General features: G+C 40.7%; 1 protein-coding gene and 1 long non-coding RNA gene across 18 annotated transcripts in view; one reads left to right on the top strand and one right to left on the bottom strand.

Annotated features, from left to right (window-relative positions):
• The window catches only part of LOC139755293 (uncharacterized), a 270,998-nt gene that overhangs the window by 178,793 nt on the left and 69,705 nt on the right, over positions 1 to 22,500 (top strand). The gene's annotated exons all lie outside the window — the stretch shown is intronic.
• LOC139755636 (uncharacterized) overlaps positions 19,978 to 22,500 on the bottom strand; it is a 57,376-nt gene continuing 54,853 nt past the window's right edge. For 11 of the 17 annotated variants that reach the window (XM_071674228.1, XM_071674233.1, XM_071674235.1 and 8 more), the window contains 2 exons: positions 21,442 to 21,619; positions 19,979 to 20,691 (listed from right to left, as the gene is read on the bottom strand). In XM_071674228.1, coding sequence (XP_071530329.1) covers positions 20,261 to 20,691; positions 21,442 to 21,619 — 609 coding nt within the window. In that variant the 3' untranslated portion in view covers positions 19,979 to 20,260. Of the gene's footprint in view, positions 20,692 to 21,441; positions 21,620 to 22,500 lie in introns of all 17 variants that reach the window. The other 6 variants (XM_071674239.1, XM_071674238.1, XM_071674241.1 and 3 more) reach the window with 2 other exon arrangements.

Below are 22,500 nucleotides of genomic sequence, written 5' to 3'. Positions count from 1 at the left end.
TGAAAGGGGCGTGTAATCAGAGAGGAAAAGGGTCTGAATGAGGCGCAAGTGGAGGCTAAAACGACCAGCAATGGTCAAATTAGTTCGGGGAAAGAGCAGAGGGAAGGGAGTTTGGCAGGCAAAATAGGGTTAGAAAAATGAGAAAGAGCCACACAAGAAAAAAAAAGATAACCTGTATCTAGAATAAAGAGTGAGAATTAGGGAGAGAGAAAGGAATATAAATTATAATCAGACGGAGGAAAATAAGGAGACCCAATTGGATAGAGATGGTGTAAAACGAGAGAGAGAGAGAGAGAGAGAGAGAGAGAGAGAGAGAGAGAGAGAGAGAGAGAGAGAGAGAGAAATGATAATGTAATCAGAAACAGGTGAGATGAGGTGCAGGGACCACAGCTCCCCAAGTGTGTTTGAGAGAAGGTAAAGGAAGCCAGGAATAATAGTGAAGAAAAGAGGATGAAAAAATGAAAGAATTCAGATATGAGCACAAAGAGGCGAACAACGTCAGAGGGTACCCACAACACGTCTTTAGTGGCCAGAATTAGCAACTGGAGCGGAGGTTATAAAGATCTAAATAAAGAAATTACGCACAGGATCAGAAGCTGGTGCAGCTGTGAAAGAGAACCACAAAGGAAATCAAGAGAGAGAGAGAGAGAGAGAGAGAGAGAGAGAGAGAGAGAGAGGAGAGGTCGAAAAGGAGTCAAGGTGTGAGGTGTTCAAGGGTCGGCACAACAATTACGAGGCTCTGGGTTCGACTCCCAGCTTCGAGATCAGTGAGATACGACAAGAACGCCCGTCGTTGCAAGGGAATCCTGGGTCGTGGAGAGAGAGAGAGAGAGAGAGAGAGAGAGAGAGAGAGAGAGAGAGAGAGAGAGAGAGAGAGAGAGAGAACGTTGGCTGACTCAAAGCCTTGCTTCGCTCCAGATCGTGTGGGTCGACTTCATATTGTCCCCACGTCACTGGTATACCTTACTCAAAATTAATATTACTCGAATTATAGTAAAATCAAGATCGTGAAAGAAATCAACAGAGGTCCTCTTTTTTTTCTGCATATTTCTCAATAGATGAAGGCATGAATGAAGGTAAATATTCACGTGAAACACAGTTTTCTCAAAAGATTAAAACTACAGAGGCGACTTCTCAAAACCAAGCAGTCCTTGACGCCTGGTTGGTTTAGGTAATTTCCTGGGTTCTTGAGGACGGTCTTAAAGAGTCTCTTTTTCTTTTCTTTGCTCCCTCTCTCTCAATTTTTTTTTTTTTACTCCCTCCACGGGACGAGAAGGTTCGTACAAATGTATTATGCAGAATCCGAGAAGTGGAGAGAGAGAGAGAGAGAGAGAGAGAGAGAGAGAGAGAGAGAGAGAGAGAGAGAGAGAGAGAGATTAAGTAGTATTAAGAAGTGTCTCTTTCAAGATCATTTGATTATGATTTTGTTGTTTGAGTGCTCTTGTTCATAGGGGGTCTACGTTCGCACGTGCTGATACGTGTGTGTGTGTGTGTGTGTGTGTGTGTGTGTGCATGTGTATTCCTGTTTTTGTTTTTCTTTTTTATCTTCGTGTTCGAGAAGCAAGGTTTTTCGAGCTCTCCTGCAGGTGGAGAAGCCGCATGGGATCAGCGGGCAAAATTCGTGTCCAGAGGGAGTGTCTCTCCGAGCTGCTCCGACCCTTGCTCGTCTATTTCGTCTCTCTCTAAAAATCCAAACTTGCCTCTCTCTTTTTTTTTCTACTTAATCCAGCCCATCCCGAAGAATTTATTCCAATTTGCCCTACTACCTATCGCTTTCGACACCTTCCTGTAATGCTCAGTCTTTTAAACGCTTGTAACTCCATATCTTTCTCATTATAGAGATTTTTTTTCTTATGTATCTCACCTCTGGTTCTCTTCCCCTAAGGAATTTGGCGGGAGGAAAATATTTCTCAAATGACGCGAGAGCTCACCGGAATTCACGAAGAACCACGAGAATTCCAGAGAGAGAGAGAGAGAGAGAGAGAGAGAGAGAGAGAGAGAGAGAGTCACAAGGCACCATGAGAACTCGATGGAAAATCAGGCCAGATCTCTTCACCACCCGCTGGTGACTGGAAAACCCTGGACGAGGTTATGGAAAGCGAACCGTGGTCGCTTTGGTTACCTATGGGGTCGGGAGGGCGCACTCCTGAAGAGAAAACGCAGTGGATGGATGTAGCGAAAGCCATCACGATACAAGGAAATGTAAAATGATGATGATAATAGTACAATTTTTTTTTTCCCTCTGTGCTATATAATAAATTTCCATGACCAATATATTCAAAGCTTGCGTTGTCACAAATGTTCACCACTGCTAACATATATATATATATATATATATATATATATATATCTGCAGATGAACTCAATTATGAAAGTGGTTTAACTCATCCTTTTTGCAGCGGTGGAAAACAGTGGGAACACACATTTACGAGTATGGGGGAAAAAATTAATCTCAATATGGTGAGAGTTATTACCAGTTAAGTGAACATGCCATTAATTGGTTACCCCCCTCTCCTTTTTTCCCCCTTAAATTCTTTACTAGTATATTTTTTCGCTATGATGAGAAAGTAATACATTCTTTGTAGTTATTTCCTGGCGACGGTGGACAAGATACATCCAGCTAGACGTAAAGCGCCGCCCCCAAAGATTAAGAGCCACGTAAAGTGAGTTGATATTTATATCACAGTGTACCCAAACAGAAGCTGTTGAAATTCAAATCTAATTTACCAATGTACTGGAGCAAATCTATTTGAAATTCAGGTCTGCAGGAGCGATGTCCCTCCGCGCCGACTATTAAATGCAGTGTGACACATGCAGATTTTCTCGCGTGTTACTAATGTAAATAGAAAAGTTCAATAGATTTCTCGAAGGCTGATTTATTAAAGAATTTTACTGTTCAGATCTCGCAAGGTATAGAAAACGTATCCAAGATTTTTCCCCCTCTCCCTCTTTTCTTTTTTTTTTTTTAGATTCATTTTCTTTGTCAGAGTAAGAAATATATCCTGGCTAACGGAGCTTATTAAACAAAAATTGCTCTCTTAATTAATTGGGTTTTGAATGTTTGGTTTTAATTAAGAACAAAAAATGGGGGTTTGCTCGCCGTGGAGACGTGGGCGTTGTTCTATCATCATTTTGTGTTTGTTATTTGCTCTGTTCTGCCGCTGCTTCCTTCTCTCTCAACTTCCAAGTTTATGACTAAGTTTGTCTGTCTTGTTTGGTTGTGTTCCTTGTTTTCTGTCTCTTCTTTTCCCTTCTCTCTCTCTCTCTCTCTCTCTCTCTCTCTCTCTCTCTCTCTCTCTCTCTCTCTCTCTCTCTCTCTCTCTCTCTCTGATTCTGTTTCTGTCCTTATCGTTTTTCTGTCTCTGTCTTTATCGTTCTCCATCTGTCTTCATTTCTTCCTGGTTCTCTGTCCTGTTTGTCTGTTTGTTTGTATGTCTGTCTGTCTGTCTCTCGTCAGCGTCGCGTGTTAGCCTTGCCAAATGAGAGAAATCTCATTGTGGGTAATTTCTAAGGCAGGTACTTTCGCTCTCCGCAGTCAGAGATTTAAAAAGAAATTCCCTCCAGGTCTGGCCCCTTGGAAAATTTTGTTGCATGTACCAGTGGCGTGGAAAGAGAGCCAGCGTCGTGCTTATCTTTAATGGAGAGAGAGAGAGAGAGAGAGAGAGAGAGAGAGAGAGAGAGAGAGAGAGAGAGAGAGAGAGAGGAGAATTATCCTCCTCCTCCTCCTTCGCTCGTCATCGTTTCAAGATTTTTCGTCGTGCACTCACTCTTTTTATTTTCTCCTTTTTTTTTCTCCATCTTCGTTACCCAGAGAGGAAAGCCACCGTGTGTGTGTGTGTGTGTGTGTGTGTGTGTGTGTGTGTGTGTGTGTGTGTGTGTGTGTGTGTGTGTGTGTGTGTGTGTGAAGATTTTAATCCCCAGGATGTTGGAAGGTCCGCTGAGGCACAGTTTTGAACGTGTAGGTCAGTTGCACAGTCGTGTGATTTCCCCCCCCCCCCCCTGCCCATGTACTTGAGGTTACGCCTCGAGGCTGAAGAGTCACCTTTGGCGAGGTCGAGGAAAGGGAGTGACAGACTCCTTCAAACACCTTCTCGCTTCAAGGGAGACCATCTCATCCCTGGTGATAACTATAACCGTAGCCTTGAAGCTGTATGAACTGTTGGATAATGAGTCTTGGATGTTGCATAATTAAGATATATATATATATATATATATATATATATATATATATATATATATATATATATATATATATGTATGTATGTATGAACTGACGTTTCGAATGTGATTATATAGTAGACTCTGTTTCTATATTTCCCCCTCCTCTATCTGCGCCAGGCACTGCTTCTTATATAATGCGTCATATAAAGAAGAAGAAAAAAAAAATGGAAATTATAAAGAATTACGTTGATAACACGGAAGCTGACGAGGGTCGCAGGTTATGCCACGGTCAGCAGCGGAGTTTAATGAACTAAAATGGCTCTCGGGTGCGCGCTGCCGACGAGAGCCAGTTTCCAATTAGAGAGGAGAGTCACTAAGTTCAGAAGTATCCTTCAGCGCTTCCATGTAACTGATACGCTTCGACTAGCTCCAAGTTGGGGAGACGGGGAGGAGGAGGAGGAGGAGGAGGCAAATTATTTTGCCGCCGCCAGGAGAGTTTCAGGTTGTACGGCTTTGTAAATAGGACCGAGTGACTGACGTGTGTGTGTGTGTGTGTGTGTGTGTGTGTGTGTGTGTGTGTGTGTGTGTGTGTGTGTGTCTGCCTACGCTGCGTTCGGGGAGGAAAAATGCTGATTGCGAAGCGACGCGACTCTTGCGTACAGTCAATACTTTACGCACACACACACACACACACACACACACACACACAAACACACACAAAAAGGGTGGAGAGGAGGTCGTCGTCCTCTTAGTTACCTCGATGTCCATCTATGTTGCGTCCGCTCCTCTTCCCGAGTGCAGAGGCAGTGATGCGTCCGTTCAAGTTCTCTCTCAGTGGAATGTCGTCATTCACGGCCGTAAATTTCACCTCATGTCAACAATGAGAGGGAGAGAGAGGAGAGGAGAGGAAGGGCGTCACACCTCTTAGATTCTACAAAAAAATTCTTCCGTTATGATTGCTCTTCCAGCCCATTCCAGCAGTTGTGTCCATCCGGTCCTCTCTCTCTCTCTCTCTCTCTCTCTCTCTCTCTCTCTCTCTCTCTCTCTCTCTCTCTCTCTCTCTCTCTCTCTCTCTCTCTCTCTCTCTCCTTCCTGTATAATTCTCCCCCTCCCCACCCCTCTCAATTTTCTCTTCAGCTCGTGGGGCGCCAAAGAATGATAAGGTCAGAGGCAAAATAGTCCATGAGGGAAATTAGCCCTTGCCATTTCCCCGGCCAAGTGCTGGGGTGGGGAAAGTCTTCAGATGGGTCCGAACTCAGCTACTCTGAGGAGGAGAGGTTCTTGGCTTCTTAAAGACTCGATTGTTCACATTCTTTCTTTTCTTTTAGAGAGACTTTGAAGTCAGCCTTTGTTGCCTGACCAGTGAGTTAATCTTTCTATGGATTTTTATCTTTATTGTGAGGGACGAAGAAAGAGGATAAGGTCGCTCCTTATTTTTTATTTATCTTTAACCTAAATCGCATTTTCTCTTTTTTCTTAAGTGTATCAGAAGTGATATCTCATGAAAGGTATGTGTATGTTGTAGTGTTCTCAAGAATGCAATGCATAGATATACATAAGAAAAAATGCACTCACAAATGCATGTGATATCTCATGTGTATATTTTCAACCTGATGGTTACCTAAGTTGAATACACTGTTTTCAATCTATCTATTCATTTACTACTTATTTTCATACGGGTACGTCAAATGAATTGCGTACAAACGAAAATGACCCCTTACCCCCCACCTCTCCATCCCACACACACACACACACACACACACACACACACACACACACACACACAAGAATATAGTTAACAAAAAAAGGAAAATTAGGAAAAAAAGAAATAACGAACTGGAAACGATTGAAACGTTTAGAATCAAGTTTTTCTGATAGATCTGGATGACGCGAGCAAAACACTGAAGGTCCTTTATAAAGCTGGTTGTACCTGGAAGCTCCTTATGATTACTGGAAGCTGTGTGTTGTTTATGGCAGTTGTTAATGATTCCTGGAAGCTCTTTAGGGCGCCTGGAATTCACTCATGAAGCCCGGAAGGTATTCATGAAACATGGAATTTCCTTATGATACCTGGAAGATATTCATGATACCTGGAAGTTACTTATGATACCTGGAAGTTACTTATGATACCTGGAAGTTATTCATGATACCTGGAAGTTACTTATGATACCCGGAAGATAGTCATGATACTTGGAAGTTACTTATGATACCTGGAAGATAGTCATGATACTTGGAAGTTACTTATGATACCTGGAAGATAGTCATGATACCTGGAAGTTACTTATGATACCTGGAAGATAGTCATGATACTTGGAAGTTACTTATGATACCTGGAAGATAGTCATGATACCTGGAAGTTACTTATGATACCTGGAAGATAGTCATGATACTTGGAAGTTACTTATGATACCTGGAAGTTACTTATGATACCTGAAAGATAGTCATGATACCTGGAAGTTACTTATGATACCTGGAAGATAGTCATGATACCTGGAAGTTACTTATGATACCTGGAAGTTACTTATGATACCTGAAAGATATTCATGATACCTGGAAGTTACTTATGATACCTGGAAGATAGTCATGATACCTGGAAGTTACTTATGACACCTGTAGCTTGCATTTGGTACCTGAAAGCTACTTATGATACTAGAAAGCTATTTATGATAAGTAAAAGTTACTTATGATCTGTGGGAGTTACTTATGATACTTGGAAGATACGTAAGAAGCCTAGAATGTACATACTAATGTTACGTGAAGATTACTTATGACCGATGGAAGCTACTTAGAATTCCTAGAAGTCACTTATGATAGCTGGAAGGGATTTATAAGCGAGTCATTTATGACATACGGAAATTACATATGATAAATGGAATCGAATTACTTACGATATACTGATGTTGTATGTGGTAATCCCCCACTCGTCCTTTGCTAATTCAGAGATGAACACCAAGAGGTAAGTGTAAAAGAAAAAAATAGTTCTTAAAATTTCATTATGATCATGTGTGGCCAGTTTACCCCCATGGCATTTCCCTAATTCATAAAATAACGGCACCACTTACCGTTGTTATTATTAACGGTTCCAACGGGCTGTCGCCGTTGATTTTGGGAAAAAAGAAAGAAATAATAACACAGCAGAACACACGGACCTCATCTGTGTTGGTGGTAGAATCGGTAATTCTGTTCTCCTTGTAAATTTGGCCGGAATTGCCCCCTGGGGTCCATATTGGGAGTTCTTGCGATATATCGATTGCCATAATGGGTAATAACCCGGCCATATTGGCCTCTGCTGCGGACGACATATCCGGACGCAACAGCAGCTTTGCGTATGTCAGATGACGCACGGAACTGATCTAACGTACGCCGTCGGTCGTCGTAAGAGACGTGAGAGTCGCATTAGTTGACGTAAGACGACGTGTTCTACCACATAAGTTGTCGTAGACGACGTGTTCGACCACATAAGTTGCCGTAGACGACGTGTTCTACCACATAAGTTGTCGTAGGGGATGTGTTCTGCCACATTAGTTGTCGTAGGCGACGTGTTCTACCACATAAGGTGTCGTAGAACACCATAAGGTGTCGTAGGGGACGTGTTCTACCACATAAGTTGCCGTAGACGACGTGTTCTACCACATCAGTTGTCGTAGACGACGTGTTCTACCACATCAGTTGTCGTAGACGACGTGTTCTACCACATCAGTTGTCGTGGACGACGTGTTCTACCACATCAGTTGTCGTAGACGACGTGTTCGACCACATCAGTTGTCGCAGGCGACGTGTTCGACCACATCTGTCCCAGCTCGTCTCCAAATGCGTTCTGAGAGTTGACATCTTGTCACAGTAAGTCCCTCCCATTCCCGAACACCCCGTTTGCCACCGTATCAAAGTTAGTCTTCTCGACTATCACCAATTGGCTTTGACCGAGTCTATGTTTTCCCATCTCTGTATTCCCATCTCTCACGTAAGACAACACACACACACACACACACACACACACACACACACACACACACACACACACACACACACACACACACACTTACATCTATCCTTCCACAGTTCTAGCGTCGTCTATCCTCCACTCATACCATTTGGGGGTAGGGACGTGTTTCCCATTCTTTCTCCTCCCATTCCTCTACCCTTTGCCCTGGGTCGTCCCCATCACCACCTCACAGTTACCTCGAGTGCTCATCTGTCTTCATTGGGCCGACTCCCTTGACACGAAACCACCATTCCAAAAATCCATCTCAAGTTTCGTTCAGTGGAAGAAAAAAAAAAAAAAAAAGGGAAAATCATATTCAACTTTCGTATTTTCTATGAATTATTCACCATTTTCTCACCATCATCACCCGCTGTTTATCAAGGATTATTCTCTCTCTCTCTCTCTCTCTCTCTCTCTCTCTCTCTCTCTCTCTCTCTCTCTCTCTCTCTCTCTCTCTCTCAAAACTCTCTTTAATATTTTTTCTTTCATTCAGTTCACCCACTTCTCTCTGTTCTCGAGCCTCGAGTCATTCCCACTGGTATAAGCTTCGTTGTTGTATTCATTCAGGCACTTCTATTCGCAGTCACGATCCACTTCTTTTTTTCCCATCTTGGATCCATCCATTCATGTTCCTTCTTATTTCTCTATCCTTCGACGTTATACGTATACACACACACACACACACACACACACACACACACACACACACACACACACACACATATTTATTATTACATTGCTTGTAACTCAGATACTTATAGGATCTGCTCTCTCGATCTAAAGTAACTATTTTTCGATATAGCAATCTCATTTCACCCACAGTAATGGCTAGAAACAATCTCGTTTGCAAACGTATAACTTGGAATGAGACGAAGTAGCTTCTCTTCACCAGGAATGTTAAGATAAGAACAGATTTACCACTAGGATTAAGCTGCAAACAAAACCAAAGATCCGTTTAAGGATAGACTTGATAGATATTTCGCTGCATGTTCCACGACTCATAGAATTTCCTGCACCCCAGCAGTTAGGAGCAGAGCTTACGGGTATTTCTTCGTAAGTCATGTGCTCACTGACCACCTCCTACACCCCACTGGTCTCTGTGGTCCTGAACCCATCCCTCACGACAAACAACGTCGAAAGGACCCAAAGGAACCCAGTGTTCTACTATTGTCTGATTTCGTTTGTATTTGTATTACTTTTGAATTCCATGTTGTTTTCTCCTCTTTTTCTTCTTCCATTTGGTACATTACTTTTATAGACCTGGTTTCCCGTCTCCCTAGTTTTTAATGTATCATTCTATTTTATTTTCAAATAGTCATTTCTCACCTTTTCCTATTGCTCTTTTCTTCTTAGAAAATGACACAGTTCTCCTTCGTTGTAGCTTGCTTATTTTTATGTCCATATATCAGTGGTTTCAGTCTTTTCTTTATCATTGCTTTCACCATCTTTATCGCATTATATCCCTCGTTATTCCACAATCTACCCATTTTTCCTTAAGGTGTACCCCGGCTATTTTCATTTCACCTTTCTCTCCTCCTATCGCTTCTCGTCTCGTCTGTCCCATTTACTCATTAATCCCTCACAACTGGTCATCACACGAGGGTTTTCCCTTCCATCTCGAGGCCATTACTCCACCATCATGACCGCTGTCATGGGTCGTACACGATCAGCCGCGAGGCAGAGGCACATTTGTGCCAAGACAAGACACGAAGCGGGGATGGCTGGCCTTTTATGGTGGAGGATGCATGAGTGATAGAACCATTATGGGATAGCCTTTGGGGGGGGGGGTTATGAGGTAGTATAGGTGGGGCGGGGAGGCAAGGCAAGGTGTTATGGGTTCTCTGTGGAGGCTATGGGTGATCTGGTTGGGCCTATATAGCGTAAATTCAAAGGCCGAGTTTGATGGGTTTCGGTGAGGAGGGGGTTTTCCCCTGTGTCTTCGTGGTCCTCAGCTCCTCCTCCTGGTTGGTTGACTGGTTCTCCTGGGCAAGTGTGGTTGTGTAAGGTTCTCACTGCGACACAGTGGGGGAAAAACCGTTCCTTCAGCCCCTTCTGTGGCACAGTCGTCTGCAGTCCCCATGCTTGACACTTTAGTCCTGGGCCCTTCTGACTCTCTCTCCCTCTCTCTCTCTCTCTCTCTCTCTCTCTCTCTCTCTCTCTCTCTCTCTCTCTCTCTCTCTCTCTGACCCCTCCCTCTCCTCACCCTTCTTCCTCCCTCCCCCCTCAACACAGAGTTTCTAAACTGATGACAGTTCTTCCCACGAGCGTCACGCCGCTGCCAGACGGTGGAATTTTTCTCTTTTTTTTTTTTCTTTTCGGTTCGCATGACAACAGGCTGACTGCATCCTCCTCCTTGATGCTGCTGCTGCTGAGAGAGAGAGAGAGAGAGAGAGAGAGAGAGAGAGAGAGAGAGAGAGAGAGGTCTCTCTCTCTCTCTCTCTCTCTTCCCCTCCCCTCCCCTCCTGCTCTTTCATCTCCCTGGGGTGACGAGGCTTTCACTTTCCCCAGCGAATCCTTTCCACTCGGCCGCCTATGCAACAACGTATTGTTCAAGGGTGTCAAGAGGACTGGTATATGAGCTTCACATATCTGAGTCAGAGGCCGTAAGGGGGGGAGCCTCTCTCTCTCTCTCTCTCTCTCTCTCTCTCTCTCTCTCTCTCTCTCTCTCTCTCTCTCTCTCTCTCTCTCTGTTCTCCTTTCTTTTGTTTCAGCTTGGTATGATACGTCGTCCCCCCTCTGTCACATTGAGAGATGATATTTGATCCCATCACGCCCTTCCCTTTGTTTGACAAGTGTCGGGTATATGGGGTCTGGTAGGCTGTAAGACCCGACGTGGACAAGTGAATACGATCGCAAAAGCCTTTCCTCTGGTGGCTTCGTCAACAAGTGATGATGATGATGATGATGATAATGATTTCACCTGGTGAAATCAATCAATTCCGACAAGGATGAGACATTGTGTACAGCGAGAGCAGAATGGATAGTTTGACACTCGCCTCGAACATGAATCCCTCCTGAAGATTTTCTGTTGACGTTTCCTGGAAGCAGTGTTGAGAAACCACTTCTAACGCAGGTATTCTCATATCATCCTTCCTCGTCATCAATATTTTCTTTCTTTTTTTTTTTTTTTTTTACTATTGCCAGTTAGTAGTGTGAAGTGAGGGAAGGTCTAGCTACAGGCGCTGTGCTAGGATGTTTGTGCGTTAGATCGCTTCCCGTCATTGCTCTGTGAAAGTACCGAAGACCGACGTATTCATCCCTCTGTCTATACCTTCATGATATGCCGTCAACTTGCCTGTCATTGTCCTGTGTAAGGCAGAAGACGACGCCATCTGTCTTGCCTTAAGAATACCCTCGTCTTCCCCAAGTGGATGAAGAAGTGTTACTCTCACACTCTCGAAGATTTTCCCATAAAGTCTTCTCGTATGGGACTGGAGTCACACAACACCCTGGGGGGGAAAGAGCTGCTGTGGGAGTCGAGGAGAGACAGCAGAGAGAGAGAGAGAGAGAGAGGCTCTCGTGTGTGTAGTCATGTCACAGGAGAAAAGATTTAGGTTGAGGACGTAATGCGGTTTAAGGGAGCTATTTTATGACGTCATAAAAGCCTACGATTCTGAGATCTACACACACACACACACACACACACACACACACACACACACACACACACACACACACACACACACAGAGGAGGCACTGCGTGAGCCATCTTTAAAGAAAGGAAAAGAAAAGAAAAGCCGTACGATTATGGGGAAACTCAGTAATGAGAGAGAGAGAGAGAGAGAGAGAGAGAGAGAGAGAGAGAGAGAGAGAGAGAGAGAGAGAGAGAGAGAGAGGAAAAAAATCTTAAACACATAATTTGCCGCACCACCACAAACCAAGTTGGTATAAAGAATTGCTTTTATATGTCACGTAGTTACCGCGGTGCGCATAGTTAAATGGGGTGGTCTAAGATTCTCAATGTGCAACGTGTAATTTTCAGAGTTTCTCCCCCTGCTCTCTCTCTCTCTCTCTCTCTCTCTCTCTCTCTCTCTCTCTCTCTCTCTCTCTCTCTCTCTCTCTCTCTCTCTCTCTCTCTCTCTCTCTCAGGGATGAGGAGGGTTGGGGAAGCAGCGCTACGAGTGCTGAAAGTTTTGTAGGGAAAGAAAATGGCATTCAGTTGTTTTACCTGCTGAAGTTTTCTTTGGCAGAGGATACATCATATAGCCATGAGTGCTGAAGTTTTGTAGGGAGAGAAAACGGCTTTTTGGTGTTTTACTTGCTGAAGTTTTGTTTGGGAAACGGTTTATATATATATATATATATATATATATATATATATATATATATATATATATATATATATATATATATATATATATATATGTATATATATATATATATATATATATATATATATATATATATATATATATATATATATATATATATACATATATAACTTTAAGTGCTGAAGTTTTATAGGCATAGGAAATGAAAGTCAGGTGTTTTGTCTCAAGTTTTGTGGGAGAGGATATACCATGAGTACTGAAGTTTTGTAGGGAAAGAAAATGGTATGCAGGTGTTCTACATGCTGTGTGTGTGTGTGTGTGTGTGTGTGTGTGTGTGTGTGTGTGTGTGTGTGTGTATTTTGTATGAATGTCTTTATGTGGATTGTGGCCAAACTTATGTTTCTCTGTCCATTCTTAAAGGCTTCTCTGAAGTGTGATTACATTAACTAACTAATCAAACCATTATTAATCATAACTTTAAGAGATAATTAAAGTTGTCAGTCATGGCTTTAAAAGACTGCCCCTCACCTTACAGAAAAGAACGAGAAATATATATATCACGGACAGAGTGATACACGTTTATTTTTCTTTTTGGAAAATTTATTATCATATTAATTGACCAGTTTACATCAGTTCACAGTTAAGGCAACAGTTAGCAACTGTTACACTAGTATGTGGCATGGACACACGTAGTATTACGAAGGCTATGTAGGGAGCTGATTGGAGTACTGTGACATGACACTGTATACCAGATATTTCAGGGGTTTTTGGGAAACATAATAAATCAGTATATGTATATATATATATATATATATATATATATATATATATATATATATATATATATATATATATATATATATTAAAAACTGAGCTTAGCATATAAAACACCTATGTTGAGAACAAATATATAAAATTTAGGTTTCGTATTGGTACTAAATATAATTATTCACAACAGCTTCTTACAAGTGCTTGGTTATAACATTAAGATTGTCCTTACGTCTGTGATATCTCACAACTTATATTACGGAGAATTAATAAAAAGGTGATGATAAATAATGAACGTCGAATACTGATTATTTTTTTTTTCCATTTATCAACAGTCTGTATTCTTCTACCGCCAGTTTTTTTTTTTATATATTTTTTTTTAATTCCTAGTCATATACAAGGCAAGGTAAGGATGGGAGCAGGCATTTGAGGCTTTGAAAGACCTTTTGTAAAACATTTTTTTCTGGTTAAGCATATACATATATATATATTTTTTTTTCTTCTAACTCTTACGTGAACATCGTCCTATATCACGTCAGTGCCATACACGTGTATATGTCATGCAGCTGTTATAATGGTAACAACGCACCCACCAACACATACAATGTGGATTATATTCATTGGAAGATAACCGGTGTCGAAGGAAGTTTCACTGCTTTCTTTTTCTTTCCCGTAAGCAACTGGGTGAAATGATTGAGACACAGATGCCTAGATTTATCTAAGCTACACATCATTTCTAATGGATTAAGTAATGTGAGGTTGGCATAAATGATTTTTTTTTCTTTACTATCTTTTAGTCTTGATAATATCTACCAAACAGTACGAAGAACTGAATGCGGATTGATTCAAAATATTTCCATATCTAAGCAAAGGATAAGTTATTTCTGGCAGCCATTATGTTTTTCATTTCTTTCTTCAGCTAACTGGTATGACAAGGTCTCTCAAATCGTACCCATAAACCTCTTGAGGAATATTACAAAACGCGTCATATTTAAGAAACAAAAGGGGCAAATCACCCCTCGCTGAGCCGGTTTTAATATACTTCCTTGCCCCGTACCATCGTAATCTTAATGAGGGTTGCGTTATTGAGGGTTAATACACAGCTAACTCTATGTACAACTTATCGTCCATAAACGCTCGGAAAATACCTTCCAGTAAAATTTGGCACACACTTATAAGAATAAGCTTCGAAAAGAAGGTTTCGAATCCTCTTAAAAATGAATGAGAGAAAAAAAAAAAAAGGTTTCGGCTGTAAACCTCTTGGCATACAACGAATCTTAACCCCTACCACTTTAGTGCTTAAAATGTTAATTCTACAATCACAAGAAAATCTTAAGAACTGGATTGTGGGAGGAAAATATGGGTCAGCACGTTACAAAAATATTCCAAAATTCTACCTTTATCACCTGTTTAGCAAGAGATGCTTGTTACTCCTTCAAAAGTGAATTTGAAAGGTAACTCTATGTATGTATATATCACAAACCTATTTCTCATTAGTATGAGATGTGTTTAGGGGAACCCAAAGATGTGATTTACATGTAAGGTATTCTCAGATGTCACAAAATGGGGATTTTTGCAAGTTAAAGTGGTTCTCAAATAAGACGATAAATACGATCTGTCATGCAAGGTAATTCTCACATTTCACCAAAGGAATTTACAAGCTAGATAAATGTTAAATACGATGATTAATAAGATTGACAATAAGTTGATTTTCAAAGAAATATGCCGTGAGACACCTTGAAAGTTATGGATTTCAGTCATTTTCGAAGAATTAATCTTTAACCCAAATTAAAAAGAAAAAAGTCTTGCAATTAGTCCAATTTTTGTTATCATTTATCTTTTTTTTTTTCCTGTTTACTTAATTCTGAAAAAAAGTCCTATAACCATCTAGCAAAAAAAGAAATGAAGCTGATCTGAGTAATACAAACATATCTTAATACATAGCACACACCTTGTGTTCTCTGGAACAGATCAACAACAGATTTTAATCGTGGATATAACAATTCTGTACGTTTACCGTCACTGCATATAAACCCGTCTTGAAAGATTATATACAATTCACAGAATCATATCATGTATAACAGTCAAATGCTGGAGCATTGTGGCCCTCAAGGCATTAATTATGCACCGGGAGGTGGGGGTGAGGGGGGGAGGGGGTGACGACCTCTTCTTCAAAGTGTTGACACCAGTTGTGGGGAGGGGGGGGGGGAGATAATGATAATATGTCCAGAATAACAAACATTATTATCTTGAGATTAACCACATAATAATAATAATAATAATAACATTCCATCACATTTACATGTATGTATATGTATATGTATATATATATATATGTATATATGTATAAGTACAAAACAGTATCAAAGTATTCGAACGCGTCCGTACCGAGGAAACAATCCATGCTCTTCCTCATAGGTAACTGTAGAAGTGACCTCCGTTTTCTTCACCTTCTTTTCATCCCTATGGTAACGGAATTGATAGAAAAATAACACCACGCCGCTCACTAACTCATCGTCATCATCTTGGACATACCGATCACATAAGGTTCGATGGAAAACGAATTAGTTATAGAATCTGGACAGAAGGGGGGCAAAACAAAAAAGGGGGGAGGGAGGCGGGATGTGGTGTGTGGTGGGCAGCAAATAAGCCTTTTGAAATTCCTCGCCTATCCTCACTCGGGGGATGACACTGTAACTCACAACCTAAACTTGTGCGGGTTATATCCTCCACAACCCCGTACATTTAGCTCTGCTCTCTACACGTTTTCCCCACCTTTATCTACCACGTGGACATAGGTGCCACGCTCGCCTTATATATAGAAACCGTTGATAAAAAGTGACAAAATATATGTATGTACACTACAACCATCACGTCTACCTGCATTGCATGACATACATTCTCTCCTTTGGTCACATGTAGAATGCAGAAGGAAAAAAGAAATAAGAAAAATGAAAGAACAAGATTTGCATTCTCAAGCTTTTTGCATCTTGTCTTGCATCATTCAGCATGAATGAATGTCTGTCTCTCTCTCCTCCCCTCACATTCCTAATCATCCACCCAGCTGAACATTCCTAAGGCTACACAGTGGATCAGGTTTCGTATACATAGCTCACTCGAACAGTCTTATTATCATCATTATCATTATCCACGAGCACAGACAGAACCGCCAGCCGGCTGTGCTTCAACTGTCGTCTGTTGATGGCTGCGTGTGAAGGCAGTTTTGTATGGGAGGGAAGGGAGGCGGGGTGGGTGGGTGGCTCCAATCATGAGTCGAGAGGTTTTCCCTCAGTTGATTACCTCGACTGATCCTCACGTATTACGTCACCATATAGAATCGTAGACAAAGTCAATCTTCTGAGCCAGCTTCGATCCCCACACACTCTCACACAAATATCAGAGGCTTGGTCACTGTCGTAAGTTCACTTGTCACTGTCACTCCAAACTGTTTCTGAATGTAGAGAGCACCACACACCAAGGGAAACAAAAAATTTCCCTATGGCATTCCATTATAGACAGCCACCAAGAAAATTCAATTTGTTCCAGTTTCCATACGTAACTTATAAACTGAATGTAGAAATTCACACAGAGTCCACATTTAACATATACATATATGTAATTATATATTCCAAATATTCCTGATAATCCGTATTGCATTAGCAATTATATTAACATTCATCAGTCAGATTCCATTGTTTTTGTTTTTTTTTATCTTGAGTAATACACTCTATGCTTTTAACCTCTTGGTCCCCCTTTTTTATTTTTTTTTACCACGATACTCTACACTCCCACCACTAAGGGGTGTTCTCTATTGCCCCCTTTGTTATAATGGCACGTTGGGTCAGCGGCAAACTTTGAGCAACCTGGACAAACTTTCCCTTTTCTGATGTGAGTTTACTTAGAGTCATATACCCTCGTCATTCCCTAATTGTACCTTGCGAGGTACTTGTGTGTGTGTGTGTGTGTGTGTGTGTGTGTGTGTGTGTGTGTGTGTGTGTGTGTGTGTGTGTGTGTCTCACGTCTAAGATACCGTCCTTTGGGAAGATAGTGCCCCCCCCCCCCCTCCCCACAGACCAAGATCCTAGCCCGTCGAAAATAATCTTGAGGAAAGAAAGCTCTTGAGTCAATCGAAGTAGGATGGGGAATATTCACAGCGCTATATGGGTTGATGTGATTCTCTCTCTCTCTCTCTCTCTCTCTCTCTCTCTCTCTCTCTCTCTCTCTCTCTCTCTCTCTCTCTCTCTCTCTCTCTTCTTTCTCTCTCGGTGTGCGTGTTGAGGAAAAGATTCAGCTTTTAGGCTTACTCCCTGCGCCAGGAGTCCCTTCCTATGCTTATGAGGCTCCTGCCACACTTAGGTCGAGATCCCAGGTCGCAATGGATTGTGACGGTGTGGTGCGGGTCTGTGTATACGTATGTTGATACAACCCAATAGCAAAAAAAAGAAAAGAAAAAGGAAAAAATGCCCGGTATCGTGTATCGTCTATGCAAAACAGGAAAGCAAAAAAGTATCAAGCCTAACTTATTTTTTTTTACCCCCTGCAGATAACAATTAAGGGTCATTTATGGCATTCTCCGGCTGAAAGAAAAGTTCGTACTCAAAGGTCCTGAGTGATATCGCCTTTGATTGAATCTGAGTGCATTGGTAATTGACTTAAGATCTCTCAGACAAAAGACAAGTCCCCGTGTTTCTTGAAGACGATAAAATTACAGACTACGGTCGAGATTGTTCATTAACACCAAATGCATTTGACGAATGGGATTTTAGTCACTAAGGAACGCATATTTAAATTCATGTTGTTGATAAGGGACACATGGATGAGAAAAATAACAAAATAAGTAACAAAATAAGTGAGAGAAAAACATAATAAGTTGTCAGTTAGAACACACGTGTAAGAAAATGATATAACATAATGAGTTGTCAATAAAACACACGTGTAAGAAAGTAATATGAGAAGTTGTCACTGGAGACATATGGGTGAGGGAATAACATAATTAGTTATGTGTAAGAACACACGGGTACGAAAATAATACATGAAGTTGTCAGTTAGGGATAACATAATATTGTCGATAGGTCTTAAAACACCACAGTGGCATGTGTACAGAATGTGTATACAAGAAAACAAACAACACCATGCTTAATGAAGCAGTGTCATTAGGGAATGACTCTTCTCAGGCCTTTTTTTTTTTTTTTGACTTAGAAAAAAATAGAAGATTGCCATTGAAACAATTACGTTGCTCAATGAAGCCTCAGACTTATCGAGATTGCCCAAAGTTTACCCCTAACTCTGTGACACTCAGACCAAAACATCAGATTTATTCTGCCGACATTTTGTCCATGATATGGTTCACCTCAGGCCATATGCTTCACCACCTCATGATGAAATATACTTTCACAAAAAATCACAGTATTTTATGCCGTAGTACATTATGCCAAGATGGCTTTTCATAGCTAAGATTAAAGGCATGCTATATATATATATATATATATATATATATATATATATATATATATATATATATATATATATATATATATATACATATATATAAATGTATATAACATTCCAAGCTTCACTTATTAAACCTCGCCACCAGCGACCATAACAGAATCAATCCTCACCATCAGATATTTTCCTAAAAATCAAATTCATCCCCAAAAAAGTTTTTTTTCTCTTTCTTTAGCAACTGTGGTGGAAACTTGAGTCTTTCCAGCACCGAAATACATATCAATATCATATACGTTATGTTTAGTTCTGAAAATGAAAACAATGTAGACAAGAAAGGAAAATATGAATGCAAATATATTCCCGTTACAAAATAACACCTAGGGAAAAAGAATTGGATGATTACTTAAACCTATTTAACATCCAAACTAGAATGTATCAGATATGGTATTCAATCACCTCCCCCGCCCAAGCGTTTATCACTTGTTTTCTACAACATGTTTATATGCTCTAGGCCATGAAAGTTACGGAGGCATCTCTACCCACACGGAATGGCTACTGCGTCATTTTATATTTCTTTACAAAAGGCTATTTTAACTAGATATACCAAACTGTTGTGCAACTGGATTTTTTTGCATAATTCTTGTATGGGTAATATATATATATATATATATATATATATATATATATATATATATATATATATATATATATATATATATATATATATATACATACATATATATTACGATAGTGTCTCCCTGTGGCTGGCTCATTTGGGTATGCGAATCAAAATACGTACAACCCAAATGTGTAATTAGTTGCAACTGGGATATATATATATATATATATATATATATATATATATATATATATTTATTCTCACGGATTTTACCAGACTCCACCTGCAGGAGGTTACACCGTGAGTGAGAAGTCACCTTTGGCGAAGCTATAACATTGTCAGTGGAGAGAGAGAGGAGTGGCAGCCTCGTTCAGCACCTTCTCACTCCAAAGGAGTCCATCATTTCCCTGCTCCTGCGTGGAGTGCAGCCTTGAGGCTCCAGGAGCCCCGTCAAAGGGGTCCTGGGGTTGCATGACGAGGACGAGATATATAAATACACACATTTATATAAATATATGCATATCCGTATATGTATACAAATATATATATTTGTATATTTGTATGTGAATATATATATATATATATATATATATATATATATATATATATATATATATATATATATATATATATATATATATATATATTTTTATTTTTTTTTTATTATACAAGTATTGAAATAGAATGATAGATGCTGTGGGTAGATAGTTAGGCAGATAGAAAGATTGTATATATATATATATATATATATATATATATATATATATATATATATATATATATATATATATATGTAGATAGATATATTCACATACACATACGTAATCAAGGAATATGCAAACAATACTTTCAACAAAGATTACTAACAAATGAGGTCTTGTTTAGCATAGAAGAATAGAGATATTTCTTGCAATATAAAACTTGTGTAAGAAAATTCACAGGTAGAGCCATCCAAAAGGCCTTTGTGGACGCTAGGGGAATAGCACCTTTTCCCACCCACTAACGAGAGCTTTAGGACTTGCTGGGTGGAACAGGGTCGAGGACTAATGCCGGCGACACGTCCCCAGGCAGTTCCACCGCTTCTGGTAAGTCCTTTCCGGCAGGAGAGGTCTGTTGTGGAGTCTGGCCACCGAGTCCGTTGATGGACTGGTGCTGCTGGGGGGTGACTTGGGGCGGCTCTCCGCTCTGGTTGGCGGAGCAGTGGGACATCTCGCCAGGGAAAGGGAAGGACGGGGGCTGTCCGGCAGCAGGCGTGCTGTAGGGCGAGCCGAAAGGTTGGTTGTGGGAGGGAGTCGAAGGCCACGGGAACATGTCTCCTGTGGTGGAGAGAGCCGGGGCGAAGCTGAGGGCTCGCACGCTATCGCTCGTGTCGTCTTCGTCCTTCTTCTTGCGCTTCCTGCAGCCGTAGTACCCGAGGCCCACAGACACCACGAGCGACACACCTGCGCCAACAAGCTGGGGGTTAGTGATGGGCGGAACTGAGACGCATGGACGTGGATGGTTGAATCCCCTCCCCCCACTTATATATATCAGTGACCCACTGAAAAGAAGATGGCTGGAAATGAAGTACCACTCTTGAAAAAATGGTCGTGGATTAAGTGATTGGACCCTCTCATCCTCTTTGGAACAACCAGTACAAAAACATTAAGATTATAGAAGAACAGTGCAAGTGATACACCTAATGTCTATTAGCGAATTCTTTTACAAAAGATTGAATGGCATATGTATATCAAATTAAAGACGAGTTGGTTTAAAAGAGATTGATGAAAATACCGTCTCCATGTGGCCACTGTATCTAATGTAGCTTCTACGTCAACAGTGGAAACTGTAGTACCAAGTACGTTTGTCTATCAAGCCACTGTTCTACCATAGGAGAACTACTATACTACCATGGGAGAACCACTGTACTGCCATAAAAGAGCTACTGTACCTACCACTGTACTACTATAAAAAAAAGCCTTTGTCCTTCCATAAAAGAGCCACTGTTTTCCCATAAAAGAGCCACTGTACCACAATAAGAGAGCCATTGTGCCACTATAAGAGAGCCACAGCACCACCATAAGAGAGTCACTGTGCCACCATGAGAGAGCCACTGCACCACCATGAGAGAGCCACTGCACTCCCATTAAGAGATGAATGAAGACGTGGAAGGTATCAGAAGCCATGCTTTACTGAAGAAGGGCCAAACTCACAGGCGATCGCTAGGAAGATGATGCCCGAAGTCTTATCCGGTCCCTCGACGGTGGGGTGTGACTGGCCGAAGCTGTTGGTGAGGACGCTGACCCCGGAGAAGAGGAAGGCGCCCCCGAGAATGGCTAGGCTGGCCGAGAGCCGTACAACCCACGTCGAAGTAAACATCATCCCGCCTGCCTAGGAGGGTGCACACAGACACACACACATTCACACACACACCCGGTGGCTTATTTTTTTTTCTCGTTTTCTTTTCAAGTCGCTGGTTTGACATAGTGGATGTGAAATGGGCTTGTTAACTTATTCCTTATCATGAGTAAATACGTCTAGATGATAAAACGAAACACAGTACACAGGAACGCCAAAGTTTTTAGACCAGAATTTCAAGGCATTTATCAAGGGTCGTTAAGTTTATAGAAGCTCCATTTTTTTTTTTTTCAGTTATCAATAATCATTCTTGATATCATTAAGGATTATTTTCGATAAATGGCTTGAAATACGGTCGGAAGGCTTTGAAGTTTCTGTTGATAATTTGGCGAGGCTTTTTCTTATTTCTTATTAGACTGAATACTAAATAAGTGATCAGTATTGTATAACACAAAGCAAGCTTAGTTGAAAAAAGAATGCTTCCTTCAGTTTACTTATGTGGTAAAGCTTAGAATTTTCTTGTAAAAAAAAAACAAGATAAATGAGATGAAATGATTATCAAGATTAGATTTTCTGTCAGGCAAACTGAATCATTGAAATTAAGTCACATTGGTTGACTAACATATGTATGAAAAGATTTCTGAGATAATCTACTGTTAATACTGGTGATGATTTTCCCACGGATATTGTGGAGCTAGATCGAAAAAGAAGAAAAATTACTGGAAAAAAAGAGAGGAATTATTTCTTCCTTAAGCAAAAAAGTTTCCTTAGTTTTTAATGGTTTCTGTCTTGATTTAAAACTGTGGTAAAAAAAAATGAAAATACGAACTCCCTAATTTAGACATTTTGTAAAACAAAAACAAAACAGTGAGTAACATGAAAATAGAACTAGAATTATACATCTCTGTATTCAT

Source organism: Panulirus ornatus, chromosome 19, assembly GCF_036320965.1.
Source record: "Panulirus ornatus isolate Po-2019 chromosome 19, ASM3632096v1, whole genome shotgun sequence".
NCBI lineage: Eukaryota > Metazoa > Arthropoda > Malacostraca > Decapoda > Palinuridae > Panulirus > Panulirus ornatus.
This window is presented reverse-complemented; position numbering and strand designations above follow the sequence as displayed.